The sequence below is a fragment of the Gallinula chloropus genome (assembly GCF_964237585.1).
Source record: "Gallinula chloropus genome assembly, chromosome: 2".
NCBI lineage: Eukaryota > Metazoa > Chordata > Aves > Gruiformes > Rallidae > Gallinula > Gallinula chloropus.
This window is the reverse complement of record NC_140086.1, coordinates 156,339,938-156,357,234: the sequence shown is the minus strand read 5'-3', so window position 1 is coordinate 156,357,234 and position 17,297 is coordinate 156,339,938. Positions and strand designations below refer to the sequence as shown.

The 17,297-nt window shown below is 40.5% G+C and overlaps 1 protein-coding gene across 1 annotated transcript in view; it reads right to left on the bottom strand.

Annotated features, from left to right (window-relative positions):
• Positions 1-17,297, bottom strand: part of KMT2C (lysine methyltransferase 2C) — a 195,976-nt gene that overhangs the window by 52,663 nt on the left and 126,016 nt on the right. The window contains exons 16-22 of the mRNA XM_084279900.1: positions 13,149-13,250; positions 12,864-12,968; positions 11,555-11,736; positions 10,647-10,811; positions 9,950-10,059; positions 4,270-4,335; positions 2,624-2,836 (exon numbers count right to left, since the gene is read on the bottom strand). Coding sequence (XP_084136026.1) covers positions 2,624-2,836; positions 4,270-4,335; positions 9,950-10,059; positions 10,647-10,811; positions 11,555-11,736; positions 12,864-12,968; positions 13,149-13,250 — 943 coding nt within the window. The remainder of the gene's footprint in view (positions 1-2,623; positions 2,837-4,269; positions 4,336-9,949; positions 10,060-10,646; positions 10,812-11,554; positions 11,737-12,863; positions 12,969-13,148; positions 13,251-17,297) is intronic.

Here is a 17,297-nt window from a genome sequence, read left to right as displayed (position 1 = left end):
AGTGTGTTAATTCTGCTTCCGATATCCCCAAAATGTCAATATAATAATGACCTTACATCTTAAATTTTATTGTAAAGCTTTTGAAGCACATTAAATATACTCCTGCTGCTGCAAAGATATCAGAATTCCAATTCCCAGCTTTGGGAAGTCTCATTCTGTATGGTGTAAAACAACACAAGGGAGAAGCACTGTCAGAGCAGACAGAGCTGGACTTTGCTGTGACAGAACGACGATGCTTTCTCTTTCACAAGCTGGGTTACAGACCAGTCTTTTCCACTGATGAAAGACTTCTTGAGGTTCTGACAATAAAACTGGTGGCCTGGCAAGGGCAGGCCCTGCTGACCACCACAGCCAACTCCCTTCCCCCTTTAAGAGTATGGGTGCAAGGTGTCCACTTCTGGAAGAAGGGAGACCTGTTTGAGTGCTAACATGTCCTGCTACACAACACAGCATGTGGAATGTTAAACCCCACAGTGATCCTTCCCACACTTCCAAAGTACAACCCTACAAAGCTCCCAAAGCAAGCTGAACTTGAAAGTGGACTTTAAAATGTGGAGCACCTGATGAAATGCCAAACCTGATGTCAGCCTACGGATGAGATGGTAACAAAATCACCACAAGCTCTTCTCAGATACAGCTTTTTTTTTCTTCCATGTGGAACTTCAAAGTAAGGGTTACTCCAGTTTGCCTGGAATTACTACATTATGTTGCTCCAATCAAAGCTGTGGCACAGCTTAATTCATCCTGACACTCGTACAAAAATTTCAGACGTCGGGAGAACAGGCGCTGATCCCCTCCAGAGAGCACATGTACAGCTTCCAGGAAACCCAGCCAAACTACCATGTACACGCTGTGCTGTTCCCGTCACATGTATGAAAATGTTCTAACACTCAACTAGGCAAGAAAAATTATGATCAGAACTGAAATTCAGGTCTGTGGAAACTTTGGCTCTCCCTTCCATGCTCTATTACATTTACGTATGCTAGTGACTAGTTGAAAAGGGGTACCTACAAAAGCCAACAAGCAGGTGATGGGAGTTAGATAAAGTTATACAGAAAACAGGCACATGTTTGTAGAACTAAAGATGATTAACCACCAAAAAAAGAGCAAGGGAATTGGTTAATTCTCTATCTTACTACCTTAAAACCAAAATAAAAAGGACTTTTGCTTTCCATAACCCATCTAATTGACTCTTATTAAAATATGAGGTGAAATTTAAGAGTCAGTGTAATGCTGGGGTAATATACCAAACCCTGTGAATACCAAAGGAAATGAAAGCAAAAGCCCCAACTGGCTGTTTTAAAGATTATAAACAAATGAAGGGAAGCTACTACAGAAAAAATACACTTCTAGTCAACAGCTGACTAATCAAACAGTATTTACATGCCAAGTTAACAGTGAAACTGCTAATAGTTAAACCATACAGTTATCTCAAGCACACCCTCTGCAGCTAAAAAAAGCTGCCTATGACATTTGATCTGATTAACAAGAGGCAATGTTGCATAAACAGAAAGTACTTTAGATTGTGGTGAGGTAGGGTGCCCGTGTTCCTCTGTTCCTCTCCTCACAGACACTGGCATGACTAATGTCACGACTTTCACACCTGCCATTTAAGCAAGCCTTTCCCCAGCCCAGGGATTAACACCAACACACTCATCAGACCATGGCAAAGAGGACAGGAGAAGTACTATGCCAGGCTGGCTGCTGCTTCTTGTGTTGAAGAGAAGGGATTTGAGGAGTGGGACTGCCTGGTCCTATGTGATTTTCCCACTGTTACCTCCCACGTTTGGTCACAAGTAATGCTGGCCCTGGGACGTGTGGATCTTCGCTCCACATCTAGATTTGCAATGGAAGGAGCTCTCTCAAGGGATTCTTGATGACTGAAACATCATCCCCATGCACAGGGATGTATTCAGATTGGCAAGTGTTAGCCCAGATCCCGCCATCTCTGTCTTGGAGGCCCTAAAAACACTATGGTATCTTCCCCTCCCATCACATTACACTAGTACCCGATCCTAGAACCTGAAATCCTTCAGAAGGACGCTACATAGAGAAAACATTATCTACTGGAACTAAAGCAACACCCAGAATTCCCTTCCAAACTCTAACTGTGTCTTAAATTCTACTGCAGAGGACCAGGAAATTATTTTTTCTCCTTGGACTCTCAGGTCAGCCCATCTCCTTTCTTTCAGAAAAACAAAACGTGTACAAAGAACGTTTTACTCCACTTTCCCCTTAGTTTTAAAAACCAGGTCTAGATGTTGCTTTGCTGAGTCAACATTACCACTTTCAAACAGCATTTGCACTGAATTTGAGAGCCTCAAAATACATTTGTACTCCGTGAGCATGCAGTGCTTCCCACAGATAACCCAAGGATTAGACAAAGGGCAACTTGTATTTCAGTGTAGCCAGCCTTGGAAAGGTGGGTTTCTGTAGGATGGATGACCCATACATGGAACAACAAGAAAAATCTCTGAAATGGACAACAATCCATGACTCACGTAATTCCATAACGCATTCTGTACAGAACACATGAGCAGCAGTGTAATAAGAACTCCCAGGGGTACATGTAATACACGCACGTACTGCAACACGCCAAGATATGCCAAAAGTAGACCGCTACCTCTACTGTCATCCATCTCCCCATCTCTTGAGTGCTCTGACTGGGCATCTGGGGGTGTTTGAAGCACAGCCACACTGTTTTGATTTATAATCTTCAGTTTAAGCTTTGGTTTCGTCCGTTTTCTTCTCGGTACTGTCACAGTTAGGCTCTGTAACTGAGACATGCCGGATTCTGTCAAGCAGACTCCATCCTGGGTGTATGTCTTCGGTGGGTCTATAAAAAGTTAAATGAATCATAACAGCAATATAAAACTCTTTAAATTACAAGTCTTAGGTTTTTAGGAATAGCACTTCTAAGAGTTAATAATCCCCATGTCTGGAGCTGATTCATGAGTGAGGATGCTGGCATAAATAAAACAGAGACTTCAGATACTGTGTTACACATTACATCTATAGCTTTATAATTTAGAGTCTGATGTCAAACCCAGCAACAATCCATTATATTGCCACAAAACCAACTTACATCAAGGACTCATTAGAAAGAACGATCTGATTATGGAAACTAGTGCCTTGCGGGGTATTTCTGTATCCCTGGCACTCACAGAGAATTGTGCAAGTCTTACTTGGGCTCCCTGCTGCTTATCGCCCCCTCAGCACTGTACCTTCATCTTATTCACGTCCTTAAGCCTCCCAGACCTCTCGGTAACTCAGACAAGTCATTAGGCTCTGGATTATGGGCAGACAAACTCCAAGTTCTACCAAGTGAGCTGCTCAAGATCAAATTGGAAATTGTGGGGAGAACCCAAGTCTCCCAAGATCTGCAAGACTGCTTCTTCCTCAAGCTGTTAGATGACAACTGAGTTTACCAATAAACTCGAACACTGCTTAACTCACCACACAGAAAGGTACTGTCACCTGGTGCTGGGGCCCTGCAAGGGCAGGTTTGGGAACTTTCAGGAATTACCAAATAATAAAGAGGCTGCAATGCTGCTACTGCTCTTTGAAGCCTATTCAATACTGACTTCATAACACATAAACATCATAACACTCAATCTCTTTAACCAGGCATATTTTCTTCTGTAACATCTCACACCTCAAAACACAGCTGATTCCAAAGACAATTCTCTCCAACTGACTCTTTTCTTATGTTGAAGTAAAAAAAGTGTTTGCTTTAAAAAAATTGCATACTCCTTTTCTGACTCAAGAGTCGAAAGGAGAACTTTCTCTCACCATTACATTTGTGCGGTATCAAACAGAAAAAAACACCACTATGATGGAAGCTGCCCTAACCTGATGGCACCATCACTATAACAGTGACTTGGTGAGTAGACCTGTCAAGATTATAAATTCCTAGCCCAAACCAAACACAAAAAAGTTGGGTCCTCCTACAGCTCGAGCCTGTAAATGTTTGTGGACGTGCTTGGCTCAGCCCCACTGTGTTATCACTGCTAATATTAAAGCAAGCAACTAAGTCTACAGGACCAAAGCATCATTTAAAGTAAGTATTATAGTGCAGGTATGGCAGGCAAATGACAAGAAAGAAGAGAGAGTGGGGGGTGGAAAAAAAAGCAAAGCATGCTGTGGCAACTTGCAGGGCAGTTAATGCTGTGTGTTATAAAATCACAGAAAAAGGAATTCATGTCTCATGGAAAAATATACCCTTAAAATATGCTAAATGATCGAAGATTAAGTATTTCCAGTCTTTACCTAGTTCTTTTGATTTTGAAATAATCTGAGCTCCAACTGATGAATCACAACAGTCCAAAGAAGGCACTGAAAAATATAAGGAAAATCATTTCAACTTTTTAAAATGGTGACTTGATTTAACCTGAAACTATCAGTTAATTTTCCTTCAAACCGTTCTGTTAAACTCCCTAATTTATACTGTTGGCCACATCCCCTAGCACCTTTGAAATAAAGTGCTCTTCAGTGCCACAGAGGGTGTGGCTACAAAACAAGCCTGACACAAACTGAAGTTCTTCAACTTCCTAGAGCCAAGAAGGGTGTTGGAATGGAACTGAAATCAATGGTAGATGATCTCCTTCCACTGGACCAAGGGAATACACTGGGTCTACTGGACTGGAAAATAACCTCTATGCTGGTATTGACGGCCAGGTTTTGCTGGCCTATGTATGAAAAATGGGAGGGCTTTGTGACCACTGCTGCATTTACCCAGGGAGGGGCAGGCACCCCCCAGCAGCTCTGCACGCAGGATTCCAGCTGTGTCTCAGCTGTCAGGTCTCTAACACAACACATACAAGGAAGAAAATAAGGCTGATGTATCTGAGAACAGACGACATGACTTGTTCAAGGTAGATAGGGCAATTCTTATTTGAGAGAAGAATAGAGATAAATGGAACAGCAGAAACTCAATTTTAAAACTACAGCTTGTGTGCTTCAGGGAAGCACTGGAACAGTGTGACTGAACAAATAATGGTCAAAGTGTCCTACACCACCAGGCTACTGTTGTGGGTAGAAATGCTCTTCCCATCTGCCTTAATTACAGTAACTGTAATCACGCTTCACTAACCTGCAGTGTACAGACTAGGCTTTTAATATTACTGGTGACTTTACAGGGATTATGTAGATGGAGTAAGTGGAAATTAGAAGCTTCTACCTCACCAATACAGAGAAGCAGAATCAGAAAACCTGTTAGTCTGGCACAGTTAGCATCACCATATAGGCAAGTTCATCCACAATTTTTTATTCTTTTTTTTTTTTGCCTAGCAATCTTACCCACACTGGCTTTGAGACTCAGACAAACATTTGGAGTTATTTACTTGGCATCTGCCACACAAGATGACAGCACTGAGGCAAAGCACGTGTGGGAGGTTTTCAGTGTTTCTCAGCCATGTGCTGCTGCTGACCATCTCACACACAGTACTGCGGCCAGACTAGGAAGAGTCCAAGTAACACTTAAATTCTTTATTGAATACAATAATGAATGTGAAATCTAGAGGATGCTTCCTAAGCATAGAAATAATTAAGGAAATTTAAAGTCTGTCTTCAAAAACTAGTCCTTCAGAAGTTTTATGTAAGGTATAACTGAAGTGTATGATATAACCTACAGAAAATATTCCCTCCAATTAGTAAATGTGAGCAGTCCACGAGAATCACTGAAAAACTGGTAACACAGGAATGGAAGGAAAAGACAAGGAAGAAAAGAAACTGAACATGAACATCTGAAAGGGCAACTGAGATGGAGGAAAAGAAAAAATATGGGACAAGCTACAGGATGGAAGATACTCAAAAGCACTGAACTGAAACAACAGAAAAATTGTAGATTGTAGGAAATACTCAAAGTGGAATAAGATATCATCTGTTCATTTAATTGGTTATAATTTACAAGATGTTTTTAGACAGAGATAGCAGTTATTGAACTGGAATGCAAGGCAAACACAAAATTCAGGAAGACAGCTGTGAACGGGAATCTGAAATCCTTATTTAAAAGTCAAACAGGGAAGGTTCTTGTGGTTCAGGAACGCTGCAGGTCAGAGTGAGCACAATTTTAGCTTTGAAGACTGGATGGAGTTGAAACAGTCAAATAAACAAGGTGATAGTGACAGAGGTAAGGCCTTCAGAGACCAACTCACAAAAGCTGCACAACCAAATAGTGTTTGAACACAGTATCAAACAGACTTTCAGAAAAGGAGCTAATGAGAGCGCAGATTAAGGACTGAAATTGGTAAAATGGGTAACAGAGAAGCAACACTGTCAGAGAAGGACTGTTCAAGGGAGAGGGGGGAATTGAAAAAGGTTCTGAAGCACTTAGCTGAAGTTTAACCAAAATTATTACGTGTATTTGCAAAGAGGTTTAGGCATGCTGAACAGCGTACAGTGTTTAGTTGCTTCAGTTGAAAACAACTAAGCACAGAGAATACAGTATGATGAGAAGAATCGCTGTTTCAAGAAGGAAGGGAGCTGCCATTTGTAAGGCTGTATTAGAAAAGCACAATCCAAGGCAGAAATTAAACTGGGATAAGGGACAGAAACACTGGTTGATGTAGAAACACAACTCTAACAGAGCACTACTGGATGCCTGAGTAAACATGTGCAGGGATTGCTTTGGGAATACAGTAACTTAAAAGAACATAGAAGCTGACATCATAAAAACGTGCCAAATAACAAAAAATTCGAAAGCTGTTTTTTTCCAACATATAGGATTACACTTCTTCTGTATCCTGTACTTGTAAAGTACATAAATTAAGTTTCAAAATGAAGAAAAATTTCATTCGGTTACATGCAAATTGCACAAGAGCCACAATGTGCCTACCATGGGCAGCACGGGCATCTCTGCGTTAGGAGGCGACAGGAGCCCCTCGCTGCCTCTCTGGGCAGGCTTGCTTCAGCCAGGGGAGGAGTTTGTGCCCCCAGGCAGAAACACTTACCACATCAGCTGTAACTAGGTTCTGTACTGAGAGGGTGGTCAGGCACTGGGACAGGCTCCCCAGGGAAAGGGTCACAGCACCGAGCTGGGCTGAGGTCTAGAAGCATCTGGACAGTGCGCTCAGTCCCATGCTCTGACTTGACTGGCCCTGTGTGGAGCCAGGACTTGGACTCCATGATCCTTATGGATCCTTTTAAACTTAGGATACTCTAGGACTCTATGAACTAACTAAAAGAACCAGGACAGAGCTGGTCTGTTTGCCTCCTGCAGAGAAAGAACAACAGCATAAGGGAAGAGGAAAGGGAGTATGTGGGTGGAGAGAGGCTGTGAGTGAGGAAGGGATGAAATGTGCAGATGGGGCATATGACATATGAGGGCAAATGACAGACAGGCAGAAGGGATGGGTGGATGGTCGAGAATGGCTTGTCTAGGAGTGAATGTAGATGAGAGATGTACACGCCTCGCCTGAATGCACAGGAATTACAGCACAGGGGAAGAGCTGCTGCTACGTGGAGCAGCTGCCAGTATAGTGCCCAGTGATGGTAATATTCAAACAATCCAAACCTATAAGGCACAGCAATCTGCTGGGCAACATAGGTAGTAACTTGAGACCATACTAAAAGGAACCTGATGAAACACTGATGGTTATTTAAAAAGACTCTAGTCATGAAGGTTTATGGTAAGCTACTCTTAAGTAGTTGTCTGGAACATACACATTTGTTTATGTTCGACAATGCTTATTTATCTTTTATTTCTGTTACCTGAGGATGACTTTGTAAGATTATCAGATATGCACCTGATGTTCTTAATATTAGATAGGGCAGAGCTCTTAAAAATAAAAAACTTTGAAGTTTCTGATGTGAGGAAAAAGGAAGTTCTTTCTCAGTACCTACAAGCTAAAAGTATTTACTCTTTACCAACAGTAAACTTGCAATGAATTGGTTATTTGAAAAGTTGAGGGGCTCTTGCTTTCTCTATAAAAAGAGTAATTAAAAAGTTTGTAATAGTACTTGCAAGACATCAATAAACTCTGTGATACATCAAATAGAGCAAGAACCATCCCAGTAAGAACCCCACAATATGGTACATTTTAAGAGGCTTTCTAGCACTAACTAGTATATGTTTCTGTAAGTTTATCAAATGCTAATTGTCCTCATCCTGAACCAAAAGATTAGAGAAAATTTTCAAAGGAGTAGTAGAAGAATTAATGAAAGAAACACATTTCATATAAAAAGTACATGCAAGTATTTCTATGAACATGCATCTGATGATACATTCAGACATGCAACTGTGCAAATGTGCGCATGTTAAACGTATTACATATACTGAGTCAAACCATGAAAGGATAAGCAGAGAAACCTGTCCTACAAAGGAGAAAAAAAACCAACCTGCAAAAACCTTGGGAACTCCCTAACCAGAGTTGTGGGCCTGGTTCCTGTTCCTCAGAACACAAACCTAGGCAACACAACTTCATGAAGGTTGTCAGGAAGGGCTAACTCAGGGGCCAGCTTGTGCCTGGAAGTGAAACATCTCTGATACCGTCTTGTGAAGTTGTTCCGTCTCACATGTCAGCTTTAAATACCTCTAAAAGGCAGCTCTGTCAGCTCAAAATAAAGAGCCAGGATTTCTTTCTCAGGCCTTTTTGGTTTAAGTGCCCAAAACTTATTATCTAAATAAACAAAAATGTGGGTTGTATCTGCAAGTTTCTTGTTTTTCCCCCCTTACAAACCTACTTTCTTTTTGAATTCGCGAAAACATACCTCAAAAGTTAAGTGACTTGTAGAGATAAGTAATGGTAAGTCATTCTCACTTCTAATAGTGGTAAAAGTAGGATATTTGGTAGTGTTCCACAACCAGGTGTGGTTGACATGGGAGTATATAAACCTCCAAGGTCAGGTCAATACATTACAACTACTGCCACGCTGTTACGAGGACATGCCAGGGTCAAAGGACACGAGATGCTTTACTGAGCTTTTCCTGGCAGCTGTTTTGAACACAAGCCTCATGATATCTTCAGTCTTGGTCATGAAACCCAATCTTACTGATATCTTCATGGATAAGACTGTTTTTTGAAACATCTGCTTAGTTCTTGTACCTTCCTCCTACCATACCCCCGTAATACCTCAAAGAAGGGTTAATGCAAACACTCTACCCTGCTATTAGGCTAAAAATGGGTTTAGATATCAACGCTCTGTTGAAGCAGCTGACTCAACCAGAAACTCCCATGAGCTGACATGCAAAAAAACCAGACCTGGGATCCCACCCTTGTAGCAAGACCATCAATCATATGAACAGGCCAACGTAACTGCTGACACCCCACAGAACGAGATGCTGTAGCTGTGCTTAAAAGGGAAAACCACAGTAACCTCAGCTCCTGAAGTGCCACTGCTACAGAGCCCTGTAATAATGCTCACTGATGGGGAAAGTGGTAACATGTGTGGGAAAGAGCAAAGCTCATCCCAAAGAACTATACATTTTAGCTAATAAGAAAGTGGTGATTCCCAAGTATGAGAAGTACGGTGAATTGTTGCAAAAACATGGGGGGAGAAACACTCATCCTGAATTGGGGGAGAGCTGAAGGAGTAGCTTATATGGCCTGTTGTTACAGCTACTGCTGCTTCAGCCTCAAAGTATAGAAATCTGGAAAATCTTTCTACTTGGAATTTATTTTCAGGTTCTTCTGCAGTTAGTAACTTTAGAGAACTGGGTTTTCTTCCTTCCACCTGACAACCTTTCCAATACCAAATGCTTTTAGTAATTTACCCAAATCATCTTCAGTAAATCTATCCCGAATTCCCCCTGCTAGGTTTTCCTTGGCCTTGCAGCCAAGGAAAGGGTGTGAAAGAGCCGAGGACACTTCTGAGAGCCCTTAAAAATAGACATGAAAAATCTTGCTTCTGTCATGAGCCGAATCTCCACCAGAGAAAAGAACCATAACACATTCCCAAACCTATTTACTGCAGTGCGCAATCCTGCCATTGGTTTCAAGTGTCTTCTTACCGTTTGTTGGTGGTATGTATGGCCTACAAATGGAACAGTCAAAACCCATATCAGCTATGTTTTCCACTTCCTCCTCTGTGTTTAAGTTCTGACAGATTGCATGCATCCATCTAGAAATTAAGTGGGGGAAAAAATACAATTTAAAGGAAATATGTGGTGTTTTAGGAGACCCAAATACCAGCATATGGCCCAAGTAAATGTGAAATACTTGGTTAGTTTAAAACTTTAAGGGAGAAATGATGAATCAAGTTTTCTGTATAAAGCATTCTCCTAGAGGTGTGTGTTAAATACTGTATATCAGAGCATCTACTTCCCTTCCCAGGAAGGAAATCTCCATAAAACAAGGTCCCGGAAGAAAATGTCTTAGTATTATAATTTTCTCCCTAAAGTGCAGTAATTTTAACTACTTAGTTCATATAATGTCATCCAGATTTAGCCTCATCTTATAAGGTAAAATAATTTCCTTTTTTCAGGGGGGGGGGAAATGAGGCACAGAGTGATTGAGTGATTAATTAATTTGCCCACAGTCATATAGTTAAGTCTGTGGTACAACCAGGAAAGAACTAGTAAGAGACATCTGAGACTCAATCCAGTGCTCTTTACCACAAGACCATTCCCTTTACAATTTTACATGAGGGGGGAAAAATTAAAATAGGCCTTAAGTGGGAAAAACCTGTAAAATATTAGAAATCCTTACCGGTCACATTGTCTACACTGAATTATAAGCTCTTCATCTCTGTAAGGGCGATAGCAGATCGGGCAGGTAGACAAACTCGCACAGGGAGCACACTGTGTGTAATTATTTTGCCATTCACATCTTAAACCTGGAGAAGTTGCTCCACAGTGTCTGCACCAAACACACCTGCAGAACAGACAAAATGATCTATTCAGTTCACAGGAAGATTATTTTGAGGCTTCACACCCCCCTCTATGATGTTTGAGATCACTAACCACTGGGGAGGTTGGGGAACTCATTTCATGTCAAGCAATGTTTTAATTCAATGAAAATTGTACACTTCATATTTTGAACATTACCAACATTTTTATGTTTTTTAAAGAAAGTTCCTACATCAGAATTCCCTTCAATCTGCAGAAACAGGCAGCTGGCTGTTTGTAACAGCTCAACTGGTCAAAGGAGTTCCTGCTTCCAGTTGCCATTCACTTTGGGATACGGAGATTTAGCCGTGTGAGAGGTCTGTTGTACTCGTGATTCAACAAAATAACACAAATGGTTTTCAGAAGGTTTTATTTCAAGAACAATTTGGTGAAGCAGCCATTCATTTTTCCAACTGAACGTTGGAATGAACATTCCAATGAACATAAATTGCATTTTTGTTTTGTCCATGAGTTTCAACAGAAAAAAAAAATTGTTCATGTCTATTTACTTGGGTTTTGGCATGAAGAAACCGAGCTAAGAGCAGGTAAAGTTTCCCTACTAAACTGATAATTGAATGAAGCAATTAAAAAGTACTTTTTCCTTTGATTAATACACCTGACAAAACCAATCAAAACATTATTACAGTTCGACTGCCATTGCAAATACCAAGTGACAAAAAGAAACAAGAGGCCAGCAGACAGGATTTCTGACCCCAGAACCAAACCCACCATTTGCACTTCCAGCCTCCCTTCGGAACCGTCTGCAGGGGTGGGTCCAAGCAGTACGTGTGGTAGCTGATGTCGCAGTCATCGCAGAGAAGCAGTCTTCCTGGATCTGTGGCTTTCCCACAGGCTTCACACACCGTGCACTCCAGGCACCTCCAGCCTTTGCTAAGCACCACTTTTGTAATCTGCAAATGGCAAGGTGAGAATTATTTCAAAACTGCTCTATGAAGTGCAAGTGCTGTATGAATTGAAGTCTGGCTAGTGGAGCACAGGATGCTCTTCTGTGCACACTACTATCCACAGCCCAAGGAGCTGTTTAGCAATTAGATTTTCTGAGGCTTCAATAAACGGGAATGGATTAAACAGAAAGGCGCTGTCATTACTGATAGTTGATACTGCTCCAGAAAATAACAGACCAGAGAATATACACTGTGGATAGGACAGTTCACTCCTCACAGGAGTAGCTGGTTCTCCAGGGAAGAACACCACACAGCTGCTTTTTTTTCCAGCGATGTAGTGAAGCCAGGACTTGGGTTACTACAACTCCTGGATCTTTTCTAAACTATCTGCAATAACCAGCACTGGGCTTTTAATCATCTGAAGCAAACAACTCATTTATTGTAATTTATATATAAGAGTAGTACATAAATGCAAAACTTAATTATAATTGCATGAAATATGTGTATGGCATTGAGTAAAGTACATTCAAGATAAAGTTTGGTGACATATTTTAAGGATCCAACTCTTAGAGAGATGCACATATAACGAAGTGTGTGGTGGATACATTGCACTCAACAGCTTATTATGTGCTTGCTAAGTCATCTCATACCATTCAAATTTGATTTTCACACATTCTCTCCTAGACTAATGAATGTAAAATGTATTAATTAACCACTCCAACTGCTGTCAATTCTGACAGCCAACAGACAAATTGAATCAACTAAACCTTATACCCCTAGTAAATGAAGATGCAGTGTAATTTTTTGGGGTTTAATTCTGCTTGTATTTAGGTTTTAAGCTTACATCTCACACTGTTATTTTAACCAACCACTGGATAATCAGTGCTATTTATAGTTGTGAAATCACAAAAAGGTTAATTTCTCTGGAGGCAATACATACTATAAAATGACATTTAATTAAAGTCTTTCACGAGTCGCATACAAATAATGGTCACATTAGCTGATAAATATCTAACAAGCTAATGACTCCCCTAATTACCACAAAACCAAAGGCAGCATGATGCTATTATAATACAGTAAGAAAAAAGTGTAATCAAGTACATATTTTTTTTTAATGTAACAAACCCACTCACCTTAATACTGACACAGTAGGGATGGTAACACTGACCGCATTGAGAACAGGCGAGCAACCTGCCCTCAGCACCTTGGCCAAAACTCCCACAAACTACACACATATCCTGAAACGAGAGAAACCAGCAGCTTTTCAACACATGCCAGGCACTAAATTCCAAAAACATGTAACTGTAAAATTATATAGCAAGCTAGTTGGATTGAACTCCTAACAAGGACATTCATTTACTTCTTTCCTAATTAGAAGCAGAGAAACAAAATGAGAACACAGTAACTATTATCCTCACCTGATGGAGAGTGAACTTATCACTGTTAGAGAAGAGGACAACTGTATTATGCATCGAGTTTTCTTCTTCATCTTTGTTAGATGAAATATCCATAGTTGTGACCTATTAAAAAATCCACACCACATAAATAACAAGCACATCACATTTTCCAAGAGATGAGACAACACGAAAGTTATTTTCTAATGTTAGTTAATATTTAATGGTACCAGAGCATACAAGCTTTGCAGATATTTATTCCTACAGTATGAACTTTTATATAGCTACCTTCATCAGAAATTACTATATTCTTTCACATTTTCACATCAGTACAAGCATCACCACTATTTCAGTTTTAGAGGTGCATTCTCTTCCTCTCCTTTGTTCCCCTTTACCCCATCATGCTTTAAAACAGAAATGGAAGGATAGAGGTAGCCTAAGGAAAAATAAAATCACTAAGCAGAAATTGTTGTACTGTGATCAGTCTAGTCTATTCCCTATGTATAAACACTGAAGTACTTCTGATCAAAATCTTAATTGCAGCAACATACTTTTGAGTATTCATTCAAAGAGCAACTGCAGAAATGCGGTTGTCCCATATTGCCTAAAATGTGTTCTTGCTCATGTTCCAAGTGTGTTAAAGGAGTAAGCAAGAGTTCAAAGTTCCAACAGTTAAGATTTCCTCCACAAGCAGTTTCCTTAGGAGGCTTATCTATCTGGCACTGAACTCCACATGGCTGTTTCGGTTTCAGTCTGCAAGCTCTTACTGCAGGCAGTCATCCTCCTCTCCATCAAGAGATCGTTACTCTGACCTGCCCTTTATCAATTAAGGGTATGGAAGTACACATAGCTTCCCAGGAAGAAAAATAAGGGGGGGAAAAAAAGGACTGGAACTCTGTTCTGACTTACTTGTAAATCTTGCTATGGAGAATTTGCTATCCATGAATATAAATTTACAGGCCTAACTATTTACTCTCTGAATCAGCAGCAGCCATGGAAGTCTGGAAGATAAGTTCTATTTAAAAGAACAAATGCACGATAGAGAAATGTATCTTTGTTTTACCAGCTGTTTTAATTTTATAAATGTGGATTACTTTAAATACATTTTAAGTCTTACACAGATAAGTTCTGTTTAAATAATAATTTAAGTATTTTACAAATCCAAACATCACTCTAGAGACCAATGTAAATACCATTACAACAGCTACAGAAATCCTTCTGATACACTGTTGCTCAAAATCTGTTTACCGAGAAACAGCTAAAAAGGGAGTATGTTGTTAATGCGTTTTAATTACTGTATGGTTGAAAGCACTGCAGCTGTAACTTAACTAATTAAGAAAAAAACACCCAGAACACCTCTTGATATGCTCAGGGAGAGCTTTTCCCTAGCATATTATTTCCACAGGTTCCACTAAGTTCTTGGAATTGCTTGCATATACAAACCAGCAGAATCTGAAGGACTGAATCATTGCAATTTTGACACTTGCTTAATGCCAGCTGGACCCAGCTTGGGTTAGCCTGTAGCTACCACCTTATCCATTCCCGAGATATACCAAAGATATCTCCAAATTGGTCTAATTGTCCACTGGCTGTAATCCCATGCTGAGTAAGAATCAGTTTGTGCAAAGGGGGTGAAGGTACTCCCAATTCAACCATTTACCTGGCAAAAGGTTGATCTCTTGCTACTGCTACCTTCAGCTACTCCATCACAAGACAGCCACACCTCTGCTGTAGAACTTGGAATATGCCCACTGTATGAAATCCAGCTTCCCCTGAAGTACACACTTCTACATTCTAACAGAATAACACAGTAGTTTGGGTTGGAAAGGACCTCTAAAGGTCATCTACGTCAACCCTCTGCCATGGGCAAGGACATCTTCAACCAGATCAAGTTGCCCAAAGCCCCATCCAGCCTGCCCTTGAATGTTTCCAGGAATGGGCCATCCAGAACCTCTCTAGACAACCTGTTCCGGTGTTTCACCTCCTTAAGAGTGAAGAATTTCTTCCAAATATCTAATCTAAATCTATACTCTTTTAGTTTAACACCACTAGTCCTTGTCCTATCACTACAGGCCCTATCTTTCTTATACACCCATCTTTCCTGTATACTGCTCTAAGATCTCTTGAAGCCTTCTCTTCCACAAGCTGAACAAGCCCAATTCTCTCAGTCCACCTTCACAGGAGAGGTGCTCCATCCCTCTGACAATTTCTGTGGTCTTCCTCTGGACATGCTCCAGCAGCTCTAGGTCTTTCTGAAACCAAGCACTAAACAATTAGGCGAATGACTTGAATGCCTAACTAGCCTGAGTAGAATTCATCCTATATGTTTAAAATGACATACTTGCTTATGAATTTTTACCATCCAAAGCTTTAAAAAGTAACAATGATAGATATTATCACTGCATTCAGTTTTGAGGCCCTCGCTACAGAAAAGACACTGAGGTGCTGGAGTGTGTCCAGAGTAGGACGACAAGACTAGCGAGGCGACTGGAGAAGAAATGTTATGAGGAGCAGCTGAGGGAAATGAGGTTGTTTAGTCCAGAGGAGGTTGATGGAAGATCTAACTGCTCCCTACAATTACCTGAAAGGAGGGTGCGGAGAGGTGGGGGCTGACCTTTGTCCCTAGTGACAAGTGATAGGACAAGAGGAAATGGCATTAAGTTACGCCAAGGATATTTAGATTGGGTATTCGGAAAAACTTCTTCGCAGAGAGGGTTGTTATAAAGTTAGCAAAAAGTAGTCCAATATTGTATAAACTCAGACAGATTGTATGAAAGAACACAAAAAACTAGCTCCAAAGAGAGTCTGAGGAATTACTTCATAAAGACATAAAAATGAGTAAGCCCTTTTCTGAGCATGAGGGACAGGGTGCCTCTCAAAATCTGCAGGGCTGAATGACAATCAAACTTTAAAAGGAATGTTTTAAGAAGCCAAGTCCATAGCAGGAAAAAAAAAAAAAAACAAACCATTTTTTTTGCAGTTTTTCATATCAAAATCCTTCTTTTTATGAGGAGCAGACCAGGACTGCAGAGTTTCAAAAGTACTTCAAGTATGAAATAGTTTAACTATGAATTGCAGTGAGAATCGCTTCAGCGCTGGAGGAATGGGATATGGCCAATATAACAACCATTTCCTCAGATGTTTCAGGGTGGGGGAAGCTGTGGGACATCCTACAGAATATCTGATGTTTGATTGTAACAGAGAATTTGCTGCCACATCAGTGCATATTATGTTTCGTTAAAGACTTAAGGAAGTTTTAATTATGGTAAATCAGGATCTATGAGAGGACTCTGAAGGAGTCAGGAAGCCTTGGGACAGGGAAATCCTACTGACAATTTACTTTGCTACCAAATTGTTTTGGCAAAGCCCTTCACCAGCACTCCTTAAAAAAGGTGAACTGATGCAGAATCAGAGGAACAGTCCCTATGTTGACACAAGACATGAAACGAAGAATAGAATAAATATCAGGTTTTGATGTGGGAGAACGGTCAGTGGCAATCTGAGAGGCATGTCTGCTCACAGGCAGTGATGTTTAACACACTTGTGTGCAATCTGAAAAATCAAGTGAGGAGCAAGGTAACAAAGCTTGCCAAAAATATGAAGATATTCAGAGGAATAAAAAAAAGGAATGACAACTGCACAAGAAATTCATAAAGCTGAGCACTGGGCTATAAAAAGGCAGATGAAAAGTCCAATTAGATAAGAAATGAACATGACAAAACAACTGACAAAGATAATAAAAAATATGGAATAGCTTCCATACAAGGAACAACTCAAAATACTGGGATTCTCCAGACTAGCAAGGAAAGATTGAAAGGAAAGGGTAAGAAATCGTGGAGATCTATAGAAACTCACTGTCAGGGATGCAGGAGATGAACAGAAAACAGCTTTGCACTGCCTCTTCTGTAAGAGCCCTAAGGAGCAGGCAATGAAAACCAATAGGCAGCAAGTTAAAACACCAAGCTGGTGAGCAGTAGAATTAAAAAAGGTTAGCATGGTTTCAAAAAGTTTTTGAAAGTGAGTAGACACGGGGATTGATGACCTTTAAGGTCCCTTCCAACCCTAACTATTCCATGATTCTATGAAATTTCTGAAAGAAAGCTCCATCACAGGCTGCCCAAGACAAAGATGCCACCTCATGTTCAGCAGATCCCTGAGCCACAAATTGTTGAC